The sequence below is a fragment of the Eptesicus fuscus genome, chromosome 5, assembly GCF_027574615.1.
Source record: "Eptesicus fuscus isolate TK198812 chromosome 5, DD_ASM_mEF_20220401, whole genome shotgun sequence".
In the NCBI taxonomy this organism is placed as follows: domain Eukaryota; kingdom Metazoa; phylum Chordata; class Mammalia; order Chiroptera; family Vespertilionidae; genus Eptesicus; species Eptesicus fuscus.
The window spans coordinates 107,126,650-107,154,108 of record NC_072477.1 but is presented as its reverse complement, the minus strand read 5'-3'; the positions used below and the strand labels follow the sequence as shown (position 1 = coordinate 107,154,108).

Here is a 27,459-nt window from a genome sequence, read left to right as displayed (position 1 = left end):
TCCCTACTGGGGATGTGCCCGCAACCAAGGTACATGCCCTTGACCGGAATCGAACCCGGGACCCTTGAGTCCGCAGGCCGACGCTCTATCCACTGAGCCAAACCGGTTTCGGCTGAAATTTTTAATAATAGAAATTCTGAAAGGGAAGGCATCCACATAAACTGGGGTAGTTAGAAAAGTATTCCTGGATGCCGTGAACATTGAAGGCCAGTGTGGAAAGGTTTTGAGCAAAGGCAGGTCACTTTAACCTTGATGAAGAGGGAGAGCACAAAACAAAAGGTAGAGGAGAAATGAACTTGGTTTTGGAGGTGATAGTGAGGAGACCCAACTAATTGGGGAGTGAGTAGTTGGGATGTGCTGGAAATACTGCCTACATGACCTTTTACCAAGTGTCGGGGAACTTGGTCATGAGATTGAACCTGTGGGGTGGGATGGGTAGGCAGTAAGAGTCTTTATAGGTTTTGAAACAAAGAGTTGAGTAATATGGTGAAAGTGTGCAAGTTGAGTGCATGGATAAGAGGCTGCTGCAGACATCTAATTGTGAGCCAGTGAGGGCCTGGTCCAGCGTGGTGGCTGCAGGCTGGAAAGGAAGACACCTTTGCAAGGCACCTCAATGGAAGAATCAGTGGAGCTTCCTAACAACCTAAAGGTTGGTGATGGAGGAGAGAAGAGGAGTCAGTGCAGCCTCTGACCTTTATGCCTAAAACCTCCAAGAATGAAGTGTTGTTGGAAGAAGGAAGCAATTGGAAAAGGGAACGAGCTTAGGGGATGAAGGTGAGCTCATTGTGAACACTCTGACTTGGAGTGAGTAGGTCACACGTGAAGACGTCCTGGGAGCTTCTAGAAATATGAGCTTAGGCTGAGGCCGGTTTGGTTCAGTGGATAGAGCTGCGGACTGAAAGGTCCCGGGTTCGATTCCCAAGGGCATGTACCTTGGTTGCAGGCACATCCCCATTGGGGGTGTGCAGGAGGCAGCTGATCGATGTTTCTCTCTCATCGATGTTTCTGGCTCTCTATCCCTCTCCCTTCCTCTCTGTAAAAAATCAATAAAATATATTTTAAAAAAAAGAAAGAAGAAATATGAGCTTAGGGGGCCTATGTGAGGGGACCTTGGGAGTGGTTTTCATTGGGTCTCCCTCCAGGCAGTGGCCATAGCGGGGTGTGAACTCGCCAAGGCCTTTAGTGAGCTCAGGCAGACAGGCATCAAGAAGGAGATGGACCTTGGTCCTATGCTGCCAGGAGACTAGTTCTGATGCATCATCAGGCTCTTGTCTTATGACAGGAGTAAGGTTGACTGTCCAGAACAGCACAGAGAGAAAAAGTTAACTAACATATAAACTGTGTCTTAGGAGCAATCCTTGAGAGTTTACCTATGAAACTTTGAATCTAATTCTATGACCTCTTTGTCCTTGACCCTCCAAAGACCGCTTGGTCTAGACAAAGGCCTTGGAGGCCTCTCACTCCCTCCCCACACTGAGAAAGAGGCCTGGTCTTGCCATAACCGTTCCGCTTGTTCATGCTCACGCTGCTTCTTCATAAATGTGGGAGTATTCACTCCGTTCTCTCACTTGAGTTATCCTATGAAAGAGTTGGTGAGGCCAACATTACAGGGCTGAAAAGATAATGTCATTCCTTGAGGGATAAGAAACATGAGGAGCCGAAACAAACAGCCCTTCTCTAGTCAGGCTGGCCTAACATCTACCAGGCAGGCAGTGAGGTGGGGACCATGGGAGGGGCCAGAGGAGGAGCAGCCTGTACAGTACAAGGAATTTGCCATTAATCGGCAACAAGTCTCATACCCTGCCCTGGACCGTGACCCTTCCCTTTGGAATTCTCCCCTCTGACCTCCAGGTCATTAATCTGAAGGCTGCCAAATGACAGTCATCTCCCCTGCCTCCTGACTAGTTCCTGTGAAAGGCACTTGGCTCCGCCCTCCCTGCATCCCTGGTGCTCATTAGTGGGCCTTCCTGCTCAGTGCCAGGTTTCCTGGTCACAGCTCTGGCTCCTCTTATTTCCCATCGAGGCCAGGGGGTGGAAGCTGCCCCTCCCTTTCAAAGACCAGAGAGTGGGTGATTAGTGAAGAGAGATTGTTGAGTGGCTTTTCACTGCCCTGGAAACTTGTGTTTCCTGCAGCTCCTGTGATATGGTGGGGACATAGGAGAGAAAAGCCCATTTCTCTCTGGTGCAGCAGGAGAGGAAGAAGGAAGCAGTTATCCAGGGGGGAGCAGTTGGGGGCGAGAAGGCTGACGGGGGGCATTTAGGGGTGAGCAGGCAGGCAGGTGAGCAGTTAGGAGCCAGTAGGAGAGGAAGAAGGAAGCAGTTATCCAGGGGGATGAACCAGGCAGGAGCTCCTGCCAAGCATACCAACATCCAAATTGAGAAGGAGCTGATTGGCACGTGAAGGCTGCCATTGGGCACGTGAAGGCAGAGGAGTGAGCTGCCACAACATTAAGACAGAATCTGGACTCAGTACTGCTAGGAAAATTAAAACATCCATTCCAACCCTCTTATTTGTAGACTAGTGGCCTGGTGCACGAAATTCATGCATGGGGGGGGGTTCCCTCAGCCCGGCCTGCACCCTCTCCAATCTGGGACCCCTTGGGGGATGTCTGACTGCCGGTTTAGGCCCGATCCCTGTGGGATCGGGGCTAAACCAGCAGTCGGACATCCCTCTCACAATCCAGGACTGCTGGCTCCTAACTGCTCACCTGCCTGCCTGCTCACCCCTAAATGCCCCCGTCAGCCTTCTCGCCCCCAACTGCTCCCCCCCCACCCCCGCTGGCCTGATTGCCCCTGACTGCCCCCCCATGCCAGCCTGCTCGCCCCCAACTGCCCCCCCTGCCGGCCTGCTTGCCCCCAACTGCCCACTCCCCTACACTGCCGGCCTGATCATGCCCAACTGCCCTCCCCTCCTGGCCTGATTGCCCCTAACCGCCTCTGCCTCGGCCCCGCCACCAAGGCTTTGTCCAGAAGGACATCTGGAAGGTCTCCTGGTCTAATTAGCATATTACCCTATTATTAGTATAGATGGAAAACAGATCCAGAGAGGTTCCATATTTTACCCAAGGCCACACAGCCTGTGAGTAGGACCTGTCTTTCTGTTCATCACAAGAGAAGTGGCAGCTAGTCTGATAGCTTCCAGGTTTTGGGAGTTTGAGTTAAATTATACTTCTAAGCAGATTCATGAACATATTTCCAACTGAACAAAAAGTGGGCATACACAGGTGTCTTTTTTTTTTTCTTTATTTCCCCTGTGGATGTTTTGTGTAGTATCTTTTTAAAAAAATAAATCTTTATTGTTCAGATTATTACAGATGTCCCTCTTTTCCCCCCCCCCCCATAGCTCCCCTCCACCCGGTTCCCACCCCACCCCATGCCCTTACTCCCCCTCCCCACTGTCCTTGTCCGTAGGTGTAAGATTTTTGTCCAATCTCTTCCCACACCCTCCACACTCCCTTCCCCCTGAGAATTGTCAGTCCACTCCCTTTCTATGCCCCTGATTCCATTATATTCACCAGTTTATTCTGTTCATCAGATTTTTAATTCACTTGATTTTTATATTCACTTGTTGATAGATATGTATTTGTTGTCACTTTGTTGTTCATAATTTTTATCTTTACCTTTTTCTTCTTAGAGAAAACACTTCAGCATTTCATATAGTACTGGTTTGGTGGTGATGAACTCCTTTAGCTTTTTCTTGTCTGTGAAGCTCTTTATTGACCTTCAATTCTGAATGATAGCTTTGCTGGGTAGAGTAATCTTGGTTGTAGGTTCTTGCTATTCATCACTTTGTATATTTCTTGCCACTCCCTTCTGTCCTGCATAGTTTCTGTTGAGAAATCAGCTGACAGTTGTATGGGTACTCCCTTGTAGGTAACTAACTATTTTTCTCTTGCTGCTTTTAAGATTCCCTCTTTGTCTTTTGCTCTTGGCATTTTAATTATGATGTGTCTTGGTGTGGTCCTCTTTAGATTCCTCTTGTTTGGGGTTCTCTGTGCTTCATGGACTTGTAAGTCTATTTCTTTCACCAGGTAGGGGAAGTTTTCTGTCATTATTTCTTCAAATATATTTTTAATATCTTGCTCTCTCCTTCTGGCACCCCCATAATTCAGATGTTGGTATGCTTGAAGTTGTCCCAGAGGCTCCTTACACTATCTTCATATTTTTGGATTCTTTTTTCCTTTTTGCTTTTCTGGTTGGGTGTTTTTTTGCTTCTTCGTATTTCAAATCTTTGACTTGATTCTTGGGATCCTCTAGTCTGCTGTTGAACCTCTGTATATTATTCTTTATTTCAGTCAGTGTATGCTTAATTTCTAATTGGTCCTTTTTCATATCCTTGAGGGTCTTACTAAATTTCTCAGAGGTTTCTAGAAGATTCTTGAGTAACCTTACAACTGTGGTTTTGAACTCTATGTCCAGTATTTTGTTTTCATCCATTTCTTTCATTTGTGACTTGTTTCTTTGTCTCACATTTTTGCTGTTTCCCTGTGTTTGTTTCTATGTACTGGGTAGCTGCTAAGTCTCCTTAAGTTTATAAAGTGGCCTTTGTGTGCTAGGTGTCCTATAGGGCCCAGTGGCTCAGCCTCCCCAGTCACCTGAAGTGGATGCTCTTGGTGCATTCCTTTGTGGGCTGTGTGCACAGTCTTGTAGTTAACCCTTGATTGCTGTTGGTATCACTGGGAGGAATTGACCTCCAGGCCAGTTGGCTGCGATGACCAACTGTATCTACACTGGAAGATCTGTTGCACAGGAGACACCCTTATGGGGCAGGACTTGCTTCAGTGGGGCTTTGGTGCTCACTGAGTCTGCCCCATTAGGGTGTCTCTTAAGGATCTGAAGAGTTGTAATCTGGTTTGGTCTCACTCTGACCACTGGGTACACTGGCTCTTGGATCTCCAAGGAGGTGCTAGGTCAGCCACTGTTTGGGGCTGCCCAGCAGGAGCTACAGAGAGATCTGCGGATTCCTCCTCTTTGTATGGGGTTTGGAAGTGCCCAGACGAGGCCCAGCTGTGAAGCAAGGCAGGCTGCTGCTGCCAGGCGGGCGTTGGGCCTTCTTTTGGAAGCTCTGGGGCTGTGACCCAGCTGCAGTTTGACAGGTTTTAGGCTAAGAAAGGACAGGCCATTCATATGCAAAAGCTGGTGGGCACAGCTTGGGTGTGGTTGTAAATTGGGTGGGGTGGGGTCTCTGGGAATCACCAGGTGGAGCAAACAGCAATGGCTGCCCTGAACCGGAGAAGTCCCCGGCTCTCCGCATCCCGCGTCTCTATGCAGGAACAGTGATCGCTGCGAGCACCTCTGAGAGAAAGCCGCCCTTACATTCCTGTCCCGATGCCAGACTGTCCAATTTCTCCCGTATGTGCCTGGGTCCCCCAGAGTCTCTCCCGGAACTGGAGTTCAGAGCATGCAGGCACTTGTATCTCCCTTCTGGTTTAAAGAGCAGCATATCCAGGTGCCAGCACTTTCCGCGCCTCTGCACCTCTTACCAGTCTCAGTGCGCTTTCTTCACCTCTCTACTTGTGGAACTTCCACTCAGCCAGCTTTCCCATGGTTCTGGGTGGTAGTTGTTCTGCTGTTTAGTTGTGGTTTTGATGTGGTTGTGAGAGGCAGAAAGTATAGGTGATTACCTATGCCGCCATCTTGGTTCTCTCCACAGGTGTCTTTTTTTCTCTGCTTGATGATGCACCCCTCTGTTTCTCTCTTTGGACAATCACAGGGACCCCTATCAACCGAATTCCTATCATGGCCAAGCAGATCCTAGACCTGTATATGCTGTACAAGCTGGTGACAGAGAAGGGTGGCCTGGTGGAGATCATCAACAAGAAGATATGGAGGGAGATCACCAAAGGCCTGAACCTGCCCACATCCATCACCAGTGCTGCCTTTACCCTGAGGACCCAGTGAGTGGCCAGGGCCTTGGGGAAAGGAGGCTGAGATGGGAGAAAGGGGATGTTTTAACTTAGAGGAGAGACAGGAAAAAATTCCACTGTACAGTGAACAAGTTGGGATTCCTGAGACAGCCAGGAGCTTTCTGAGATAGTCCCTCACTAGACCAAAGTCATGATGAGAGCCGTCATTTCCCGAGTGGCTTGTGTGCTGCTGCTTCAGCATTCTGTTGCTTTCATAACACTCTGGAAGTTGCTCTGTGAAGAATATGTAACTGACCTACCAGTTAGGTAGCATGTCATGTCCTTGTTGAAAAGTTGAAAGGGTTTATCTATTGGAACTGTTCCAGCAGAAGTGGGGATTAGCGCTAAACCAGTATAGCAGGCCTTCTTTCAAGGTTCTTGGGTAGAGAATGGCCTCCTGGGACAGCTGACACACAATGGGCAGAATTGCTCCTGTCTAACCAGCCTGACTTGGGATGGTTAGGAGATAAGAAGCAAGACAGTCATGTCACAGCACGGGCTTGGTTTCTGCCAGGGCTCTAAAAAGGTGCCAAAATGACCATCGGCGGAGTTTTCCTTTATTTCCTTGGTGAATGATGCCTCCACTTTGAGCAGTGCTCAGAACTGAGTAGCAGTTAGAGGGGCCTGGACCAGGGCGGTCAGCAGTCCCGGCTTTCTCTTCACTGGGTGCTCCCGGTGGTGTCCTCTGCCTAGAGGCTGCTCCCACAGACCAAACAGCTCAGATGGACGGGCTCTGGGGCCATGTTTTGATTGCCCTTGCTTGCTTGCTTCCTTCCTTCCAGGTACATGAAGTACCTCTATGCTTACGAGTGTGAGAAGAAAGCCTTGAGCTCCCCAGCTGAGCTTCAGGCAGCCATTGATGGCAACCGACGGGAGGGCCGCCGGCCCAGCTACAGCTCCTCCCTCTTTGGCTACTCACCCACTGCCACCGCTGCTGCCACCAGGGCCCCTGCCCTTCTCTCCACACACAAGATCCGCTTCCCCGTCCTTGGGCTGGGCTCCAGCAGTGGTACCAGTGGCTGCAGCCCTCGGATGTCCCCCGCCACTACTCTCAGGAAAGGTCTGCAGGGCGCTGAAGGAGGGGGAAGGAGGGAGGAATGGAGCCACGTTTCTGTGTGTAGGACCTGGGTGGGAGGGTGGATTGTGGGTCGGTCTAGCTCTGGTGCCTTTGCCAGGTGATGGAGTCCCGGTGACAACAGTACCTGTGCCAAATCGTCTGGCTGCGCCCATGACCTTGACAGGCCAGCAGGCTAGCACCCGGATGGCCACGCTGGAGCAGCTGCGGGAACGGCTGGAGTCAGGAGAGCCCCCTGAGAAGAAGGCTTCCCGGCTGTCGGAGGAGGAGCAGCGCCTAGTGCAGCAGGCCTTCCAGCGCAACTTTTTCAGCGTGGCCCGGCAGCTGCCCATGAAGATCCGGGCCGCCGGCAGGGGTGAGTGTGGCCTGGACCCGTTCAGGAGCCGTCACATCCCATAGGACTGGCATGGCGCTCCTCCAGATAGACTAAGTTCACCAAGCCAAGGTCATTTTCTAGAGGAGCAGAAATTGCCTCAGGCAGTGCCCTATTCCTTAGCAATAAGAAGAAGCAGTGCTTTCTAGAGGAGGAACCAGAGAACTTTAGGGACAGTAGCTGTGTGTCCATCCCCCCACCCCACCCCCAGCCTTTTGATCTGTCTAAATTAAAGGGTCAGCCTTCACTCCAGTACCTTACGGATGTAGGGCTTGTATGCAAGTGCAAGGCAGATCTGGGAGAAAGTCAGGACCTCTGTTCCTGAGACTCTGGCGGGCTCTGATGCCTCAGGCCAAGCTGCCAGTGTCCCTCAGAACAGGTGGGAGGGAGGAAGCACAAGTTGGGCAGCATAATTGACCACCTTTCCCTTCCTCTTTGCATTTTTCAGGTGCCCCACTTTCATATCCCCTGAACCACACACTCCATGTCCCTTGTTCCTCTCCCCACCCTTCTCTTCTCACACACATTTCCTTTGCCATTTATTGCCCTTGTGCTGTCTCAGAACAAACATGAAATAAGTGTGTGTGCAGAAGAAACCAGGTGTGGAGGGAGGGAGCTGTGCATATTCCCAGGCAGCCTGTCCCTCTTCCACCTTCCCCTGGTTGAGGAGCAGAAGGAGGCTGGGGTGACAACCCAGACAGCGGGACTCTGCTGTTACCCATTCAAGGCCAGGTGCCCTGGTCCTGCACATGCCAGAGGCTAACAGAACAGGCAACTTACCTGGAGGAATTCTTGGCCCTGTGTGTGGTGAGTGGGCAGAAGTGAGCTGGGCAGAGGCCTTCCACAAGCCCCCGATGCCCAGGCTGAGATGAAACACCAAGTACTGGGTAGGTAGACCCTCTCCTTGAGGACCTCCCATCCCAGTGAAGCGGGAGGCGGTGGCGGCAAGGTGAGGCCTCCGGCAGAGCCTGGGTCTTCCAGATCTCCAGTTCCCCGGCTGATGGATAGTGTGCTCAGGGAAATTTGCCAGATTTCTTTGAAAGCGCCAGCACATAGCTGTGAGCCAAGAGAAACCTCCTTGCTGATGGTGATCCCTTTTTTCTTCAATCAGAGAGAGTTGGGGAGGTGAAATGGCTCAATGGAGAAAGCAGCAACAGGACATTAGCAAGTCTGAGTCCTCGGAGAAGATTATGTAAATGCTTTCTAACAGTGGGCCTGGGCCTGCTGTGGCCAGACCGGGGGCATGGGAGCGCCACAGAAAGGACAGCCGAAGTGCCAGAGGCTTGACCAGGCCCTCTCTCCCTGTCCCCAGCAGAAGACAGATCCGAGGCCTCGGCCGCAGCACTGAACCTGACCTCGGGCAGCATTGGGAGCATTAACATGTCTGTGGATATCGATGGCACCACCTATGCAGGTGAGGCCCTCGGAGCTCCAGGGAGGCGCCGGGTGGTGGCCAGCATCAGTGCAGCTGCCCGAAGGGCCCCATTGTTACCCTCCTGTCGCACACCTTCCCGGGGCTGGCTTCCTTGGGGTTCCGCAGGTAAAGTGGTTCTGGACGAGCAGAGGCTGAGGATTGCTAACATGATGCCAGATCCCCCTCCACCTTTGACAGACGATAGAACCCTACACTGAACCTTTTTGGACAGTGGTTGGCTTGCTAATTGAAAAAATAATCACCTAATGTGAAGAATCATGATCAATTCTCTATCCATGCCTTAAACATTATATTCTAAATCCACCATTATGGTCTTCTAATATTCGGGCCTCCTTTCTTTGTGCTTCAGTTGTTCTCTTTCGAAACCTGTCATTCCTTTCCTTTAAAATGGATCAAGGACAGACACAGGCAAAGGGATCTGAGTGTGCAGAATTGACCTATATATGTTTGTGATTTTTTCCTGTCACTTACAGTTTTCTCTCCCTTCGTCTAATTTGGCAGTAGTGGTTGGTTTAACCCAGAGGTCGGCAAACTGCGGCTTGCAAGCCACATGCGGCTCGTGAGCCGCAGTTTGCCACTCTGTTGACTAATGACTTTGCCGACCACTGCCTTAGGGAAAACCACTTAAAAAACATTTTAATAATGTACTACTGTCTTTAACCTGAAGTCAAAACTTCTGGGTAAGGGTAATGCCTTACGCAGTGGTCGGCAAACTCATTAGTCAACAGAGCGGCAAACCACAAACTCGCGAGCCGCAGTTTGCCGACCACTGGTTTAACCAGTCTTCCCAAGGCCGTCAACTTAGTTTTCATAGCAGCAAACCTCTTTCCACTCCTGTTTCGTTGGTTTACGGATGAGTTTGGGAATAAACCCAGCCGACTTGTTAAGCACAGCTTGATGAGTTGGGGTTAAAGGGTTCAGACCTTCTGGCCAGTGGCCTTCTGCCAGGAGCCCCAGCATCAGCCCCCTGTTTTAGAGAGGGCTTGAGAGGTGTCCTGAACATCCAAAAGGGGCTATTTCCTCAGGGCATGCTTTTAGTCCTTTGAATTCTCCTATGCTAGGGACAAGGCCCCCTCAGGGCACCACCCTGCAGGCCTCATGCTCTGGGTCTCTACTGGGCTACCTGCTGCGGGCATCGGGGTCCGCCGGAAAGGGACAGAGTTCCTGGGAGCAGCCTGCAGAGAGGTAGCCATGACAGGCTGTCTCCCCATCACGGCATACAGTGTTTCAGAGGCCTTCAGAGGGCTCTGCCTGATACGGGGGGCCCTTGAGGAGACCGGGCGAGCCAGTGGGTAGGGCTGGGGTGCTCTTTGCATTCTGGTGGTGCTGTGATGGTCTAGGACAGCGTCGCCAACCAGTGGTGGTCCGCGAGGTCCAGAAGTTGGTGACTGCTGCTCTAGGGGTTGGGCTGGGAGAGAGGATTCATGGGAAAAGCTGGGAAGGAGGACGTTGGGGCCTGATCTCCACATCTTTTTGTCCTCTTTCGGGAGAAAGGAGAAGTAACGCTTTCTCTCAGAATGGGGAGCACTCAGAAGAGAGATCAAAGTTGCCCAAAGCTCACCGCCTCAGTTTCTGTTTCACCAGTGCCCTTTCTCAGTGGGTTTGCAGTCGCCCAGACCAGGAACCTGAGAGTCGTTCCCGAGAGCCCCTCATGCTCCTCTTGGTCCCCTAGAGTGGAGCAGACCTCACTACTCTGTGCTCTCCTCCTCCTCCCCTGCTCTCCTCACTGCCAGTGCCCTGAGTCAAGCTCTCAGCTCTCTTGCAGACCTCCATCACCCATATTCCTCCCAACCCCACAGAGAGCATTCTAAAACGTGCATATCATGAGACCCCTCCCTTCTTAAAACTTTGAGGGGCTTCATGACACCTACAGGGTAGGAACTGGCTTCCTTGGGGTGTACAGACCTCACGACTTTGTCTTCCCATCTCTCTAGCCTCATCTGCCTCCACACTGCCTCCAGACCACACGACGGCATGGCCTGCAGCACGATTGCCACCTCTCTCTGTCTGTTCTCAGATCCCCTCTTCCCTTCTTCGTTTGGCCACTTTTTCTAACAGTGCAGGCATAGCCTTCCCCTGGAGCCTTTCCTGACCAATTTTCCCCTGCTGTCCAAAACCTTTTTGTCCCCACAGCACCCCGGGGACACTTTCCTCGGAGCATTTGTGACATTTCAGCACAATTCCTCTGCCCACCTGTGTCTCTGCCACCAGCCTGTAAGCATCTGGAAGCAGGACGGTGTGTGGGACTTCTGTTAGCACACGGCACGGTGTCCAGAGTGGGCCGCACCCAGTTAATCAGTGGAATCAGCGGAACCGCCCTTCTCTCTCGGTCTGCTCACACTGCTTCTCCCCTCACCCCAGGTGTGCTGTTTGCCCAGAAGCCCGTGGTCCACCTCATCGCAGGGTCTGCTCCCCAGAGCAGCAGCAGCAGCAGCAGCAGCAGCTCTCACTGCTCACCGAGTCCTACCTCATCACGGGGCACCCCCAGTGCAGAGCCCTCCACCAGTTGGTCCCTCTGAGGGGCAGGACGCAGCTTCCACTCCCCACTCTTCTGTCGAGAGTGAAGGAAGTCGATGCACAAAATTTACCTCATCTCACGGATCCCATGTCGAATACCAGATGTTGCGAGTTTGGACATGTTCACTTGTCCAGGCTCCATTCAGGTCCTGCTGTACTCGGGGGACAGAGAGAGGCTGGAGGGGCAGGGCAGGGCAGCGTTGTCCAATCAGGGGTGGCCCTGGAGAAATGGGTGGGGTCTGTGGGCAGCCAGCTTCCTGGGATTCCCAGGCCACCTCCCATCCTGGGCACAGTGTATTGACAATCTGTAAGCCAACACAAGGCCGGAGGCCCTCCATATCCTTTCTCCTTTAATTTATTTTCCTTCCCCTGCCTTCTGCCGTGACCCCAGGGTCACTGGTCCCTTCCCCTGCTCAGTGCCCCAATCTTTAACTCTCATGTGGGTCTTCCAGGAGCCAAGCACATGCCTTCCTATCTCTATCTGCTGGGCATGAGATGGGGCTTTCCATACCTAACATATTGGTTCCTGGGGCAAGGGTCCCTCCAATTCAAGTCTTGAAGCAGTCCTCGGGTCCGAAGGCCCATTGGACATCTGCGCTAAGGGAGAGGCAGAGTCTTGGAGGGCTGCCTAGGCAGGCTCTAGCACCCACTTCAAACGGACCCTTTTCTGACCCTCTTGGGCCCTACGCTTCCCACTTGCCCTTGTTGGTCAGCTATGCCAAGAATAGCCCACTTGCCCCTTGGCCGGTCTTCTCTTGGGGCCATCTTAGCCCTAACACGTCCCCAAGCCTGCTAACGTCAGGTTCATTGAAATACCTCAGATTTGTAATTGTTGATGTTTGATTCTTCAGAAGTATTTGCATCTCTGAAGTCTTTTTATATGTGTTTTGCTGACCTGATTTTTTATTTAAAATTTTTTATTGTTATAGCACCAAAGATATGAGAGCAGATCACCCCAAAGCCAAACAAATGATTTGGTACCCCAGTCCCTCTGGCCCTTCCTTGCAACCTTGGTGAGGAAGCAGAAGGCAGGCAGGAGAGATGACTCAGGGATCAGAGCGGCAGGGAGGAGGTGGAGTGGAAGCCGGGCTGGGTCCTGAAACCATACCAGTTCTGAAGATGGTCCTCCAATCAATTCCTGCCATAGCCGGGCTAGTCCCAGTCCCTAACCCCTACTCTCCAGTGGGGGTGGGATGTCTCCCCTTCACTTCACACTCCCACCTCAGGACAGGCAGGCCATGGCCCTTAGAAGATGAGAGAGCTTTATCTTCTCTCGAACCCTGGAGTGGAGCAGGCTGCTCCAGTGTTGTAAGGAAGAGCTGGTTGTCACACGAGGCTCTCCTGGAAATGGATAAGCCCTACGGTATGCTGTAGACACACACACACTGTGACGTTGCTTGCTGTACGAGCCCACACCTGGCTAACATTCGGTCCTGTCTAGGAAAGGAAAGAATTCCAGAGCTTGAGCACAAAATGTGCCGCAGCTCTGCTGGACTTTGTCTTCTCTCACCCCTCCCCTGGCCCTCCACCAGAGCGGACCCTCTTACCAGGCAAGTGCAGGGCGTGGGCAGAGGACATCTGGGACCTGGTGCCCGGGAGGAGCCCAATTGGCTGGCACTGGGCCCACCTGAAGGTGTTAGACATTTGCCAGTGTGTTTCTCAGGCGTTTGGTCACGAAGGATGGACTCTTCCCACCCAGAGGACACAGGGACAGCACACTGTCTTTCTGGTCATCGGATTCGATTCCTTAGGCAGCTGGCCCAGTCTCCCCTCAGGGAACCCTCGCTGTCCTCAGGACAGCAGCAGGGTCTCGGCCTGAAAGCCTGGGAGTAGGGGCACCAGTAGGTATCTCTAGGAACGGCCTGGGCCACGAGGGACCCTGAAGGTGCCGTCCTGAAGGCCCCCAGGCAGGCAGCCGTGCAGCTGTCCCATGCCCTCCCCACCTTATGTGTATTCTAGCCAGGAAAAACGTGATAGATAGCACATGGGTAGCCCGGCAGTGATAAATACCTCAGACGTCTTCTTGCAGCAAGTGTCTGTGTATGTTGTGATTATTTTCTATCTTACATGTTCTTGAATGTTTATATTTCAATAAACCTCTACCTCTTCACACAAGCAGGTGGATGTTTTCAGTGACTTCCATGGACAGTACTGGGGGAGAGGCCAAAGCCTTCAGAGTAAAAAGGGACTGAGGGAACTGCTCCTCCGATCCACTGATTTTTCCTGAGCTCTTACCCCTTCACTGCTCACCCATCCTTTCCCCTAAGCACTCACTCACCTGTCTTCTGTATCAGCAGGGACCTCTGGCGATGCCTGATCACCAAAACTGACGCCAATGGTGTCACATCAGTGACAGGCACAGGCCTGTCTGGCAGGCACAGGTCTCGGGGGGTAGCCTCCATATAATAAGGCCCCTTTTAAAACAATTTTTTTTATTGACTGACTTTAGAAAGAGAGAAAGAAGCATTGATTTGTTGTTCCACTTATTTATGCATTCATTGGTTTTTTCTTGTATGTTCCCTGAGATTGAACCCGCAGCATTGGTGTGTAGGGCTGATGATGAACTACCCTTCCAGGACCTGGAAAGCTCTTTTGAGCTCCTGCTGAATACGTGGTCCCCATGCACGTGGAGCTCACAATCTTACCTGGGAGGCATACACAACCAGTCCTTTAAAATACAGCATGACTGAGACAGTAGACAATTGAAGTAGACGAGCTGCCCGGTAGATGCTGGGGCAGCTCACTAGGGAGTCTCAGAGGTGGTGACGTTGAAGCCGGAAAGATAAGATTTGCCAACTGAAGACATGAGGAAGAAGTCTCAGCAGAGGAACTGATATATGTGCATGTCTATGTACATATGGAAACGTGGTGGCTTCAAAAGATCTGGTGGTGTGGCCCTGGCCGGTCCTGGGGTTGGTGGGTGGAGTGGAGGATAAGTGGGTAGAAGTGTAGCTGGGGCCATAGAGTATCCCAAGCTAATGGGTTTGTGCTCCATTCTCATAGCATGAGGAGGTCACAGCCAATGTGTTTTTTAGGAAACCCACTTTTCTAGAAGGTTGATCTGGAGCAGGGAGACATTCTGAGTGTGAATACCTGGAATACCCACTGAAACTCAGTGCTTAGTCCTTTCCTCTGCCATGATGCTCACTTTTTTGTTTTTAATTTTATTTTATTGTTTAAAGTATTACAAATAGTAGTACATATGTCTCCTTTTTTTCCCCATTGACCTTATCCCGGCCTCCCCTACCCCCCGGCACAGCCCCTCCCCCCCCTCCCAGTGTCTTGCGTCCATTGGTTATGCTTATATGCATGCATACAAGTCCTTTGGTTGATCTCTGACCTCCCTCCCCCAATGCACACTTTTTTGTAGAGCTCTTTTCCATGTTCCTTTTTAAAATACGTTTTTATTGATTTTTAGAGATTGAGGGAGAGAGACATACATTGATTTGCTGCCCCCTGCTGGGGATCGAGCCAGCAACTGGGGCATGTGCCCCGACCAGAAATGGAACCTGTAACTTCTTGGTGCATGGGTTGACGTTCAACCACCGAGTCATACCAGCTGTGCTACCATGATGGACATTTTATGGTCCCAACCTGGTTTTGGCAAAACCCAAAGAAATGAGCAGAGGTAAAGGACTGGGCAGGTCTGTAATTGCCCTCCTCCATCCCACACCTGGGGATCACTTCCTCTCTATTTTGAAGTGCTAGAAAAGGAGGGTGACAATGGGACAGTCTTGAACGTCTCACTGGTTTTTAAAAACCTTTTGGCCCGGCCGGCGTGGCTCAGTGGTTGAGAATCAACCTGTGAACCAGGAGGCATTGCTGAGAGAGAAGTGGCAGGTTAGTGAGAGAATAGGGAGAATAAGGCACCAGGCCATGGCAGCTTCATCCTATTTCAACTCTCAAAAGAAAATATAGGAGACTATCTCAAAGACTGAGAAAAGGAAAAATTTCTCAAACTAGACCCTCCCAAAAAGTTCATTAAAAGATATCATAAACTAAAAAGACAAACTGCGAAGAGATATTTGCAACAAACAAAGGCATCGTAGCCAGAATGAATTCTTTTTAATGCTTATTAAGATAAAGAAGGGGGAAAAGAGCAAAGTTATGAACAGGTGTGTGCAGAAGAGGAAATACAAATGGCTGGCCCTCACTAGTGACCAAGTAAATACACAAAACCATTCCACACCATTGGCTCAACACAAACTTCAGTGCTAACATTCCAGCTCTTGATAAGGATGAGGAGCAACGGGATCTTGAACTGCTTGGAGAGTGTAAATTAGTCAAACTAGTTTGGAAAACACTTAGGCATTCAAGTAGAACATGCACCTCCCCTAGGACCCAGCAGTTCTGCTCATTCTGAATGTGTGCCCCAGGAGACCCACAGCACTGACGGTGTGAAACCACTAATTACCAAACACTGGTGGGGGCCAAGGCCCTGTGGTCCCAGCCAGAGGGGAGGGTCTACAGGGGGGGGCGGGGTTTGCAGACCTGGGCCTGCCCTCAGACTAGGCAGTACTCATAATACAGAGAGCACTAAGGAGTATGACCCAGCAACATTTTTGGATTCAGGAAGTTTTTGGTCACCTGTACAGTCTTGAGGGGAACAATGAGGCATCTTGCTCCCTTCCCCAGTGCTGTTCCATCAGCATCTCCCAGCCATTATGCCCATTGTTTGAGTCAAGGTATAGTCCCAGGCAGGCCCCTGTGGGAATGGAGCTATGAGACCAGGGTGGGGTGATGTCCTGAGGGAAGCACTAGACCAAGATAGGAACCAAGCACCCCCACTCCTTTTCCAGACATCCCTGCAGGAGGTGGGCTCTGAGCTGGCCCAGATGCGGGCCGAGCTCCAGAAAGATGGACATGGTAAGAGTTTGGAACTCTGAGAGAACAAAGATGGCGGCATAGGTAAACCTCTGTATTTGCTGCCTCCCACAACCAAATTAAAATTAAAATACATAACTACCATCCAGAACCACAGGAAAGCTGGCTAAGTGAAAGTAGTACAACTAGAGAGGTAAAGAAGAAAGCACTTTGAGACTGGTAGGAGGTATAGAGGCGCGGAACAGGCTGGCACCCAAGTGTGCGGCTTTTTTAATCGGGAGGGAGATAAAAGCTCCCGCTTGCTCTGAGCTCCAGTGCCAAGCTAGCCTCTGGAGGACCCAGACACATACGGGGAGAAACTGGACTGTCTGGCATCGGGCCAGGAACTCGGGGATGGCTTTCTTCCAGACGGAGGTGCTTGCAACCGTCATTGTTCCTGTGCTGGGACTTCCCTAGTGCAGGGCTGACTGGCAGCCACTGCTGTTTGTCCCGCCCTAGAGATTCCCTGAGACCCCGCCCTACCCAACTTAAAACCCCACCCAAGCTGTGCACAGCAGCTTTTGCATATGAATGGCCTGGCCTTTCTTAGCCTAAAACCTGTCAAACAAGCTGCAGCTGGGTCAGGGAGCCCCAACGCTATCAAAAGAAGGCCCAAGGCTGGCACCAGCAGCAGCATGCCTTGCTTCACAGCTGGGCCTTGTCTGGGCACTTCCAAACCCCATACAAAGAGAAGGAATCTGCAGATCTCTCTGTAGCTCCTGCTGGGTGGCCCCAGGCAGTGGCTGATTTTGCACCTCCTTGGAGATCCAAGAGCCAGTGTACCCAGTGGTCAGAGTGAGACCATATTGGATTACAACTCTTCACATCCATAAGTGACACACTCAAGGGGCAGACTCAGTGAGCACCAAAGCCCTACTGAAGCAAGCCCTGCCTCATAAGGGTGTTTCCTGCACAGCAGCTCTTCTATTATAGACACAGCTGGTCCTCACAGCCAATTGGCCTGGTGGTCAATTCCTCCCAGTGATACCAACAGCAATCAAGGCTCAACTACAACAAGACTGTGCACACAGCCCACAAAGGGATGCACCAAGAGCGTCCACCTCAGGTGACTGGGGAGGCTGAGCCACTGGGCCCTATTGGACACCTACTACACAAGGGCCACTCTATCAACTCAAGGAGACTTAGCAGCTACCCAGTACATACAAACAAATAGAGGGAAGCAGCCAAAATGCAGAGACAAAGAAACATGTCACAAATGAAAGAAATGGATGAAAGCAAACTACTGGCTATAGAGTTCAAAACCACAATTATGAGGTAACTCAAGAATCTTATAGGCTCTGGGATAGGTCTAGGCTCTGCTCTTAGCCCTGGCTGGTTTGGCTCAGTGGATAGAGTGTCGGCCTGTGGACTCAAGGGTCCCAGGTTTGATTCCGGTCAGGTGCATGTACCTTGGTTATGAGCACATCCCCAGTGGGGGGTGTGCAGGAGGCGGCTGATTGATGTTTCTCATCGATGTTTCTAACACTCTCTCCCTCTCCCTTCCTCTCTGTAAAAAATCAATAAAATAATATATTTTTAAAAATCTTCTAGAAACCTCCAAAGAACTTAGTGAGACCTTCAAGGATCTTAGGGAGAATGCCAAAAAAATAAAAATAAAAATAAATAAATAAAAGGACCAGTCAGAAATTAAGCATACACTTACTGAAATAAAAAATAATATACAGAGATTCAACAGTAGATTAGAGGATCCCAAGAATCAAGTCAAAGATTTGAAATACGAAGAAGCAAAAACACCCAACCAGAAAAGCAAAAAGGAAAAAAGAATCCAAAAATATGAAGATAGTGTAAGGAACCTCTGGGACAACTTCAAGCATACCAACATCCAAATTATGGGGGTGCTGGAAGAAGAGAGAGAGCAAGATACTGAAAACCTATTTGAAGAAATAATGATATAAAACTTCCCCCACCTGGTGAAAGAAATAGACTTACAAGTCCAGGAAGCACAGAGAACCCCAAACAAGAGGAACCCAAAGAGAACCACACCAATACACATCATAATTAAAATGCCAAAGGCAAAAGACAAAGAGAGAATCTTTTTTTTTTTTTTTTTTTTTTTTTTTTTTTTTATTTTTTATTTTTTATTTTTTATTTTTTTTTTTTTTTTAATTTCTTTATTGATTAAGGTGTCACATATTTGTCCTCATCCCCCCATTCCCATCCCACCCCTCTCCCCACGCATGCCCCAATCCCCTGTTGAACTTAACCGTTGGATAGGCTTATATGCATGCATACAGGTCCTTTGGTTGAACTCTCCCCCTCCCCCCACCCTCTCCCTACCCTCCCCTATCCTCCCTCTGAGGCCCGATAGTCCGATCGATGCCTCCTTGATTCTGGTTCTGTTCTTGTTCCTCAGTCTATGTTGTTCATCATTTCCTCTAGATGAATGAGATCAAATGTCACTAGATATATACTAATAAGAACTGAATGTGAGACGAGCAATAATATTTATGCTGACAGGCAAATGAATCAATCTGTAGCGAGCTTCCCCCTGGACCAACAGTTCTTTTGAGACCCAATTTCGATGTCCAGTAGTTCCTTATGTGTACATGTCAGCACTGACCCCTCAGCTCTGGATGGTGGACAAATGGTGGTAATGGAGGTCCGACTCCCTCTGGTTTGGTCTCGGCCAAACCCAGGGGCACGGCGTCACCTGGACTAAGGGGCACGTGGCCTCACCCATACCCAAGGGGCGCGTGGTCTCACCCGGGCCTGGGACCCAGCCTCACCCGGATGGATCCAGGGGCGCACGGCCTCACCCGGACCCAGGATCTGGCTTCACCCGTACCCAGGGACGTTTGGCCTCTCCCAGACCCAGGGGCACGTGGCCTCACCCGGGCTTAGTTGCACAAGGCCTCACCTCCATCCAGGGACACATGGTCTCACCCAGACCCAGGAACGTTTGGCCACTCCCAGACCCAGGGCCACTTGGGCTCACCCGGGCCTAGGTGCACGAGGCCTCATCCGGATCCAGGGACGCATGGTCTCACCCGGACCCAGGGACGCTTGGCCTCTCCCAGACCCAGGGCCACTTGGGCTCACCCGGGCCTAGGTGCACGAGGCCTCACCCGGATCCTGGGACACATGGTCTCACCCGGACCCAGGAATGCTTGGCCTCCCCCAGACCCAGGGCCACTTGGGCTCACCCGGGCCTAGGTGCACGAGGCCTCACCCGGATCCAGGGACATATGGTCTCACCCGGAACCAGGGACGCTTGGCCTCTCCCAGACCCAGGGCCACTTGGGCTCACCCGGGCCTAGGTGCACGAGGCCTCACCCGGATCCAGGGACACATGGTCTCACCCGGACCCAGGGACGCTTGGCCTCTCCCAGACCCAGGGCCACTTGGGCTCACCCGGGCCTAGGTGCACGAGGCCTCACCCGGATCCAGGGACACATGGTCTCACCCGGACCCAGGGACGCTTGGCCTCTCCCAGACCCAGGGCCACTTGGGCTCACCCGGGCCTAGGTGCACGAGGCCTCATCCGGATCCAGACACGCATGGTCTCACCCGGACCCAGGGACGCTTGGCCTCTCCCAGACCCAGGGCCACTTGGGCTCACCCGGGCCTAGGTGCACGAGGCCTCACCCGGATCCTGGGACACATGGTCTCACCCGGACCCAGGAATGCTTGGCCTCCCCCAGACCCAGGGCCACTTGGGCTCACCCGGGCCTAGGTGCACGAGGCCTCACCCGGATCCAGGGACATATGGTCTCACCCGGAACCAGGGACGCTTGGCCTCTCCCAGACCCAGGGCCACTTGGGCTCACCCGGGCCTAGGTGCACGAGGCCTCACCCGGATCCAGGGACACATGGTCTCACCCGGACCCAGGGACGCTTGGCCTCTCCTACAAAGAGAGAATCTTAAAGTCAGCAAGAGAAAAACAGTCACCTATGAGGGAGTACCCATACGACTGTCAGCTGATTTCTCAACAGAAACTATGCAGGCCAGAAGGCAGTGGCAAGAAATATTCAAAGTGATGAATAGCAAGAACCCATAACCAAGATTACTCTACCCAGCAAAGCTATCATTTAGAATTGAAGGTCAGATAAAGAGCTTCACAGATCAGAAAAAGCTAAAGAAGTTCATTACAACCAAACCAGTATTATATGAAATGCTGAAGGGTATTCTTTAACAAGAGGAAGAAGAAGAAAAAGGTAAAGATAAAAAAAAGTATCAACAACAAAGTGACAACAAATACATATAAACAAGTGAATCTAAAAATGAAATGAATAAAAAATCTGAAGAACAGAATAAACTGGTCAATGTAATAGAATCAGGGGCATGAAAATGGAGCGCACTGACAATTCTTGGTGGGGAGTCGGTATGGGGGGTGCGGGAAGAGATTGAATAAAGATCTTATATGCATGTATGCAGTACCTATGGATGCAGACTGTAGGGTGGTGAGGGCCTGGGGTGGGGTAGGAACCAGGTGGAGGGGAGCTATGGGGGGCAAAAAGAGGGACATCTGTAATAATCTGAATAAAGATTTTTTTTAAAAAGAGTTTGGAACTCAAAAGTTTTTCATTGACAGGTGTGCCGCCTTGTCATGTGCCAGTCTGTTCCCCTCCCGGGGCCACGTAGATATGGTACATGGGCAAGGCGGCCTGGGGTAGGTCTAGGCTCTGCTCTTGGCCCTTGGTAGAGACAACCTGATCCTAACTCACTGATTCTATCAAGCCAGCAACACCGCCTCTCCCCCCCCCCCCCCCCCCCCCGCCCCCCGGCCCACCAACCTCTCAGGTTCAGCTCTACCTTTACCTCTCCAGGTGGCCTCAGTATCAGCTCCTCTGGTTCCTAGTCACAGAGCCCAGTCACAGGGCCTGGTCCACACAGCAAAGGAAGACCCCCTCCTCCAACCCCACCCCCAGCTTGATCTGGGTTGGGGGACAGCCAGGATCACCTAAGCCAGCTCTCACTTCTGTGGGGGTGCAGCAGCTTGGCCCCAGCCTGTCCCGGAGTTCTCCCCTCTGCCTCTGGTGGGGCCCAGGGACTCCTCTTTGGGCTTTGGCTTTAGCCACTCCTGGGGACGGTCCCATTCTGAGCATCATTAGCCCAACCAAGGCCAGTGGGCTACTCAGCTGGGACCATGGCACAATTCCAAAGGGCTGGAGAGAGTGCCCTATGACAGTGACCAGCTAGGCAAACTAAGGGTGATGAGATCACTGAGGGTCAGAACCCTGGGTCCTGCCCATACTGCTCCCAGTATATAGATAGGACCAGAGCCCAGAAACAGCAAGGGGCCTCACCAGGGCCACAGGCCCCAACCCCATCTACATCATCTGTAACCCTGCTGACTGGCGCCCAGGAAGGATTCCACAGTTGCTTCCCTCACAGAATCTTGGGTCTGAGTAGACCATGCCCTGCCTCCCTCACTTGATGTGGAGGAGGTGCCTGAGACCCAATGAACGGCACCCCCCTACTCACTGTGTCACTCCAGCTGTCACTCCAGCCTCTCTGCAGCTGTCAGGGTCCTGAGATTAGATGAGGGGAAAACAAGATCCCAAGTCACACCCAACACCCTCAGCAGGAAGGTAATCAAACTAGGAGCTGTTATGGGTTGAACTGTGTTCTCCACAAAAAAGGATTTGAGTTCTAACCCCTAGTATCTTAGAATGTCACCTTATTTGGAGATGGGGTCTTCACAGAGGTGATCAAGTTAAAATGAGAGAATTAGAGTGACCCCTAATCCATTATAACTGGTGTCCTTATGAAAAGGGGAAATTTGGCCACAAAAAACATGCACACAGTGGGAGCGCTTATTTATTTTTTCGGTTTTGGTTTGTAGAGAGAGAAGGGAGAGGGTGACAGAGAGAAGCATTGCTGTGAGAGCCAAACATCAATCAGATGCCTTCTGCATAGTCCCCTACATGGGGATCGAGCCTGCAACCCAGGCATGTGCCCTGACTGGGAATTAAACCAGATGGTTAACAGAGTCACACCAGCCAGGCAAGGAGGAAGCACCTTGTGAACATGAAGGCAGAGATTGGAGTGATGCATCTATGAGCCAAAGAACGATAAAAGACTGCCAGTGACCACCAGAAGCTGGGGGAGAGTCGGGAACAGATTGTCCCTCACAGCCCTCAGAAGTAACCAACGTTGCCAACACCCTGATCTCAGACTTCCAGCCTTCAGAACTGTTCCTGTTGTTTAAGCCATCCACTATGTGGTACTTGGTTATGGCAGCCCTGGCAAACTAAAACAAAAGGTGAACAGGTGAACTGGATTAAACCCCATCGGCAACCCTCTGACTCCAAAGGGACCCTGATTTAGAAGGGGACTTTCACCTCAGCGCAGTCATGCCTGTAGCAGCGTGAGGTGTGTAGTAATAGTAATTAATGTTTCATGACTGCATGCCCTGTGCCCAGCACAGCACTGAGCCCGTTACAGGGCTATTGGATTTCACCCTTTCAGCCAGCTGATGGGGAAGGAAAACTGTTATTGTTCTTGCTTCTTTCGTTTGTTTTTACAGACGATGCCCACAGAGGTAGAGTTAACTTTCCCAAGGTCACCAGCTAGTATAATGTGGGGCCAGGATTTAAGCCCATATTTTAGGTGCCTGAGCCCACAGTCATTTTTTACCTTAAAATTTATTTTTCAATTATTAGTTTCAGGTGTACAGCACAGAAATTAGACATTTATATACCTTATAAAGTAATCCCACCTGGCAACACATATCTACATATATAAAAGGCTAATATTCTAAGTGTCCCTCCAACCGTCCAACCACTCACAATGATGCACACTGACCACCAGGGGGCAGATTCTCAACGCAGGAGCTGCCGTGATGTGCACTAGCCATTTAAAAAGAAACGGCACTGTGGACCTGGTGCCGACCAAGCAACACTCGGCTTCCCCCAAGTGGGACAGAGGCCCCGCCACCACTCCAGAGTGACAGCCCACCAAACTGCAGCCAACACTACTGAGACCCCATGGCGCAAAATGTGGCCCACAGCCCAGCCCAGCCTGGAAATGGTCACTGTGGGTGCCGGGTAATGACGTCACATAGCAATGCCTGGCTTCCTCTCCCTAGCAACTAGCCTCCTTACAGTTTCTTCAGCCTACGACTACAACTCGCTTTATAGCCAGGTGCAAACATTTTACACTTTAACCAAATGTCTGTGAAGCGTTTTCCCGTGCCTCATCTCATTTGATCCTCACAGAAGTCCTGGAGTAGGTAGATAAGAGACTTGGTGGGATCCTATTAAATTTGCCAGAAAATGGAGATTTAGAAAGCTTAGAAACTTGACCAGACTGTAAAGAAGTAAGAAATTGTGGACCTTGAAAATGACGGGTTCGATACCAGTCAAAGGCATATGCCTGGGTTGCAGGCTTGACCCCCACTAGGAGGAATGCTGAAGGCAGCCAATTAATGATTCTCTCATCATTGATGTTCCTACCTCTCTTTCCCTCTCCCTTCCTCTCTGAAATCAATAAAAATATATTTAAGAAAAAAGAAAATGACTTCAGGTTTCTCACTGCGCAGAATATAGTCAAACACTGCTGCAGTTAAATATTTTACCCTTTGCTCTCCATGTGATCAATAATAATCTGGTTCACGTTGATATTTACTGCTGTGTTGCTGACAATTACCTGAAAGAGAAGTTGGGGTGCTTCACTGGGCTGGAAAAAGTTTAGCTAAATCAGAAAGTGGGTCTAATTAAGCAAGTTTATTCTCTATATATAAAAGGCCAAGTTGACTTGCGCATGCACGATACATATAAAGCTCTCACTGGTGCCAATTGCATGCGTGTGTTTCAATCTGTCATTGTCAATCGTGAATTTGGTTGATACTTCTATTATAAAGAGCAAATAGCAATATTAAAATATTTCTTCTAATTAATTTCCTTTCAATGTGCACAAATCCGTGCACTGGGCCACTAGTAGTTATTATAATAGTATTGACTATATTCCATATGCTGTGCTTTACAGCCCTGTGACCATTTATATAAATGGCAATTTGTACGTCTTAATCCCTTTTTTTTCACTCAGCCTCCCAACTCCCTCCTTGAACCCAGTCTCAACCACTAATTTGGGGACAGTGAAGACCATAGAATCCTGGGAATGATGAGGAAGACAGACTGAGGTAGAGACTCAAAAAGTGTCAGGGTGGAAGGAGCTGGAGGTTGGGGATGGGACTGGAGGTGGAGCATGTTGGAGGCCCTGGGAGCCCCTCCCACCAGTCCAATGAAGCAGCATCCAGATCCTATCCAGCTGCTGTCCCATCTCTCTGAGAACCTCTGCCCATCAGCCACTCTCCACAGGACCCCTGCCCATGACCCAGAGTCGAGTTCTAGGTCACTCTCCCTGGACAGGCCCAGGGCCTGTAAGTACCCACTTGCTCACAGGTGAGCCCTGGAAGGGCCTCCCCAGGGCTAGGGAGAGGGGAGAAATCACCTGGGAGTCCCTCAGGGACAACAGGCTGGAAGGCCCTAGAGCTGGGGACTGTTGGCATTGGTTCGGCGTGTTGTTTGTATAGGACTCACTTGGTGCCACTTGCTTCCAGGCGTCTGAATGGTCAGAGGGCCCAGCCCAAGGTCACTGTGTGCCCTGCCTTCTCGCTGACATTGCCCACCGGAGGCCCCCAACTTGACCAGCATGCACACCCCATAAAAAGTCCATCCAGACCCCAAGAAGACAATCTACAATCCTCAAGGGTCTGGGTTGAGAGACACAAAAACTGAGATTTTGTTTCTTACAAATACGTAGTTGCAGGCTTTCTTGAGGAGCTAACAGCCTTCTCAGAGACCCTAGTTTGAGATAAATTGATTTAGACCAATTCCACCTTTTGTAAGGCTCAAGGCCAGCAAGGTACTGCTGCTGAGACACTCCCCGCCCCCCTGCTTTCCAGCCAGATCAAGAGATTTGCTCCAGTAGGGGTTCCTGCAGCAGAGCAGGATTCCATCCTGGGTCCTTACAAACTCTACATTCCTGTGACTGCAAGCCATCTCCTTGATGTTTCTCTGTTCTGGGTGTCAGATGTGCACCTTGGTGTGTGTGTCCATATGTCTGTCTGCCTGTGCACGTATATATTTGCCCAGGAGACTAGGAGAGGTTATTGGCCAGGAGTGGCAGTCACTAAGCTGGAGTTAAGTCAGGTGGACAGGGCCTGGGGCACTTAAGCCCTTGCTCTGGCCCCTGCCCTACATTTTACAGTACCCCCTCACCCACTCTACTGACATCCCCACCTCCATGTCTCTCCTCTCTGGGCCTTGGTAAAGCTTTGTTCCTTCACTCCTGGAAAATGCTCCTGTTCATCTTTCATTAAGGTTCAGAGGCCCAGAAACCCTGAATGTGGGGAGGACCGTCCTATCTGCGGCCCCCTGTGCCTTTCCTCACTAGACACATTAGTGTAATTGCCAGCTTGATGACTGTGTGGCCCCAAACCACAAGCTCTGGGATAGGGCGTATTCTGGCCTGAATTCTGTTCTCCCCTGCACAGAAGGGGGCCAGGCATGGAGATGCTCAGTGAATAAATGAATGGATGATGGAACATAATGAGAAAGGGGCAGAAGGGGAGGAAATGTAGGATAAAGCATCGTAAGGAGGGAGACTAACTGGCTTGCAGTAGGAAAGACAGGCCAGTGGGGAAGAGCATGGGGCGGGAGGGGTTGAGGGGAGAGAGAGGAAGGGGGAGCGTACACCTGGGGAAGCCAGGCCTCACTTGTTTCTGAAGTCTCTGCAGTTCCTCCTCTTTAAATTTCAATGCAACTACCACCTCCCCCATCAGCTTTCCAAATTCAGCCACCTCCTGAAACTCTTCACTAGGGGCACTGTGCCTCCTGGACCTGAAGTGTGCCAGCAGAAATGGAGCAGTCTGCACACAGTGTGGCCCTACACTGCCTTACCCCATTTTCAATGATTTCCTTCCAAGTCGCATGGAGGTCACACTGTGTCTCGTTGGTTGGAATGGGGACTGGGGCAGAGATGCCTCTTTCACAGCTCCCTGTACACATACAACTCTCTGCCCTGGGCACTTCCACTCCTCAGCATCCTGACAGGAGCCTGGTAGATAAGGTTATTCAAGTCCCCCCAGACTGGCCCTGGGCCAGCAGGAGGGGCTCAGCCATATGTAGTGGAGACCCGGCTTCTGCAAGCTGAAAGATTTCTCACATGCTCCCATAAAAAGCCAGACTGTAACAAATAGGAGTGCCAATACTTGGGGAAAGGGGTCTGGCTTTGGGCATGTTTCAGGGTTTGGTGACAGAGGCTGGCTTACCACATGTCCACAGGGCCACCTCACCCAATGTGAAAGCAGGGCTCCCACCCAGACTACAATGTGAATGCGCTATGTGGAGGCCCTGCTCTAATCTGTCCCTCTTGGCTATTCTCTTTACTATGGTGTTCTACCCAACTTTGGAATCCCCCAAAGGGCAGTGCCCAGGCTCCCCTGCATCTCTGCCCCTGGCACAGGTGGGCACAGCCTGGCTCAGTTGGTGCCCTGGGTTTCCTAGGGGGCTGACCCTGCCAGCTGCTTGACCCACTCCGGGTGAGCTCCAGCAGCCACTCCTGCAGTAAGGTTGTGTAGTGAGCCTGGGCAGGGGTCTCAGCTGGCCCCATGGAGACCCCCTTTCCATCCCAGCTCTGCACCTGGCCCTGCAGGCCTGGCACTAGCGTCAATCCAGGATACCAGGTCTCTTCTGAGGCTTTCTTTTAGGAATGAAAAGTCCTAAGTGGTAGAATCTCAGGCGTAACAGCAGCTGGACTGCAGGCTTTGGCGAGGGAGATGGCTCCTATTCTGCTTAAGAAAAAGAGCTGTTTTGTTACTAGGAGTCAAGGACTTCTGGGTTCTCGATGGTGGATGGTGGGAGAGCTGGTAGGAAGGCGGGCCCGACTTACCCCTTAGAACCTAGCACCCAGGACAGGAGCCCCTGCTCTCAGCTACCTACCCGGCCCTGGCTTCCAGGAGCCATGGAAACCGCGGCAACACTCAGCGGTGGGAGGAGGGGACACCAGTCCCCCCAACCTCGTCTCAATGGTAGAAATAATGAAACTCGGGTGGCAAGGACGAGACCGCAGGCCAAGCTCAGGGGTGGGATCTAGGGGCGGGGACACTCGGGCTGGTCGTCTCTGACACTTGAAAAGGCCCCAGAACCTCTATATTGGGGCGGGGGGTGCATTTGGTTGGCAGGGGACTAGGAACCGATCTTGAGGATGCCTCAACGCATCCCGTTTGTGCTGCGCTTCGGCTGAAGGCGGCGGAGCTGGCTGAGAGCTGGGCACGCCGTCAGGGCCGTGTAAGGGGGGCCAGAGACCTAGGCCTCGAGGGAC

At 51.3% G+C, this 27,459-nt stretch overlaps 1 protein-coding gene across 1 annotated transcript in view; it reads left to right on the top strand.

Moving 5' to 3' along the window:
* ARID3B (AT-rich interaction domain 3B) overlaps nt 1–13,422 on the top strand; it is a 79,535-nt gene extending 66,113 nt beyond the window's left edge. The window contains exons 5-9 of the mRNA XM_008157066.3: nt 5,714–5,897; nt 6,689–6,966; nt 7,082–7,336; nt 8,670–8,768; nt 11,151–13,422. Coding sequence (XP_008155288.2) covers nt 5,714–5,897; nt 6,689–6,966; nt 7,082–7,336; nt 8,670–8,768; nt 11,151–11,308 — 974 coding nt within the window. The 3' untranslated portion in view covers nt 11,309–13,422. The remainder of the gene's footprint in view (nt 1–5,713; nt 5,898–6,688; nt 6,967–7,081; nt 7,337–8,669; nt 8,769–11,150) is intronic.
* Nucleotides 13,423–27,459: the final 14,037 nt, after the last annotated feature.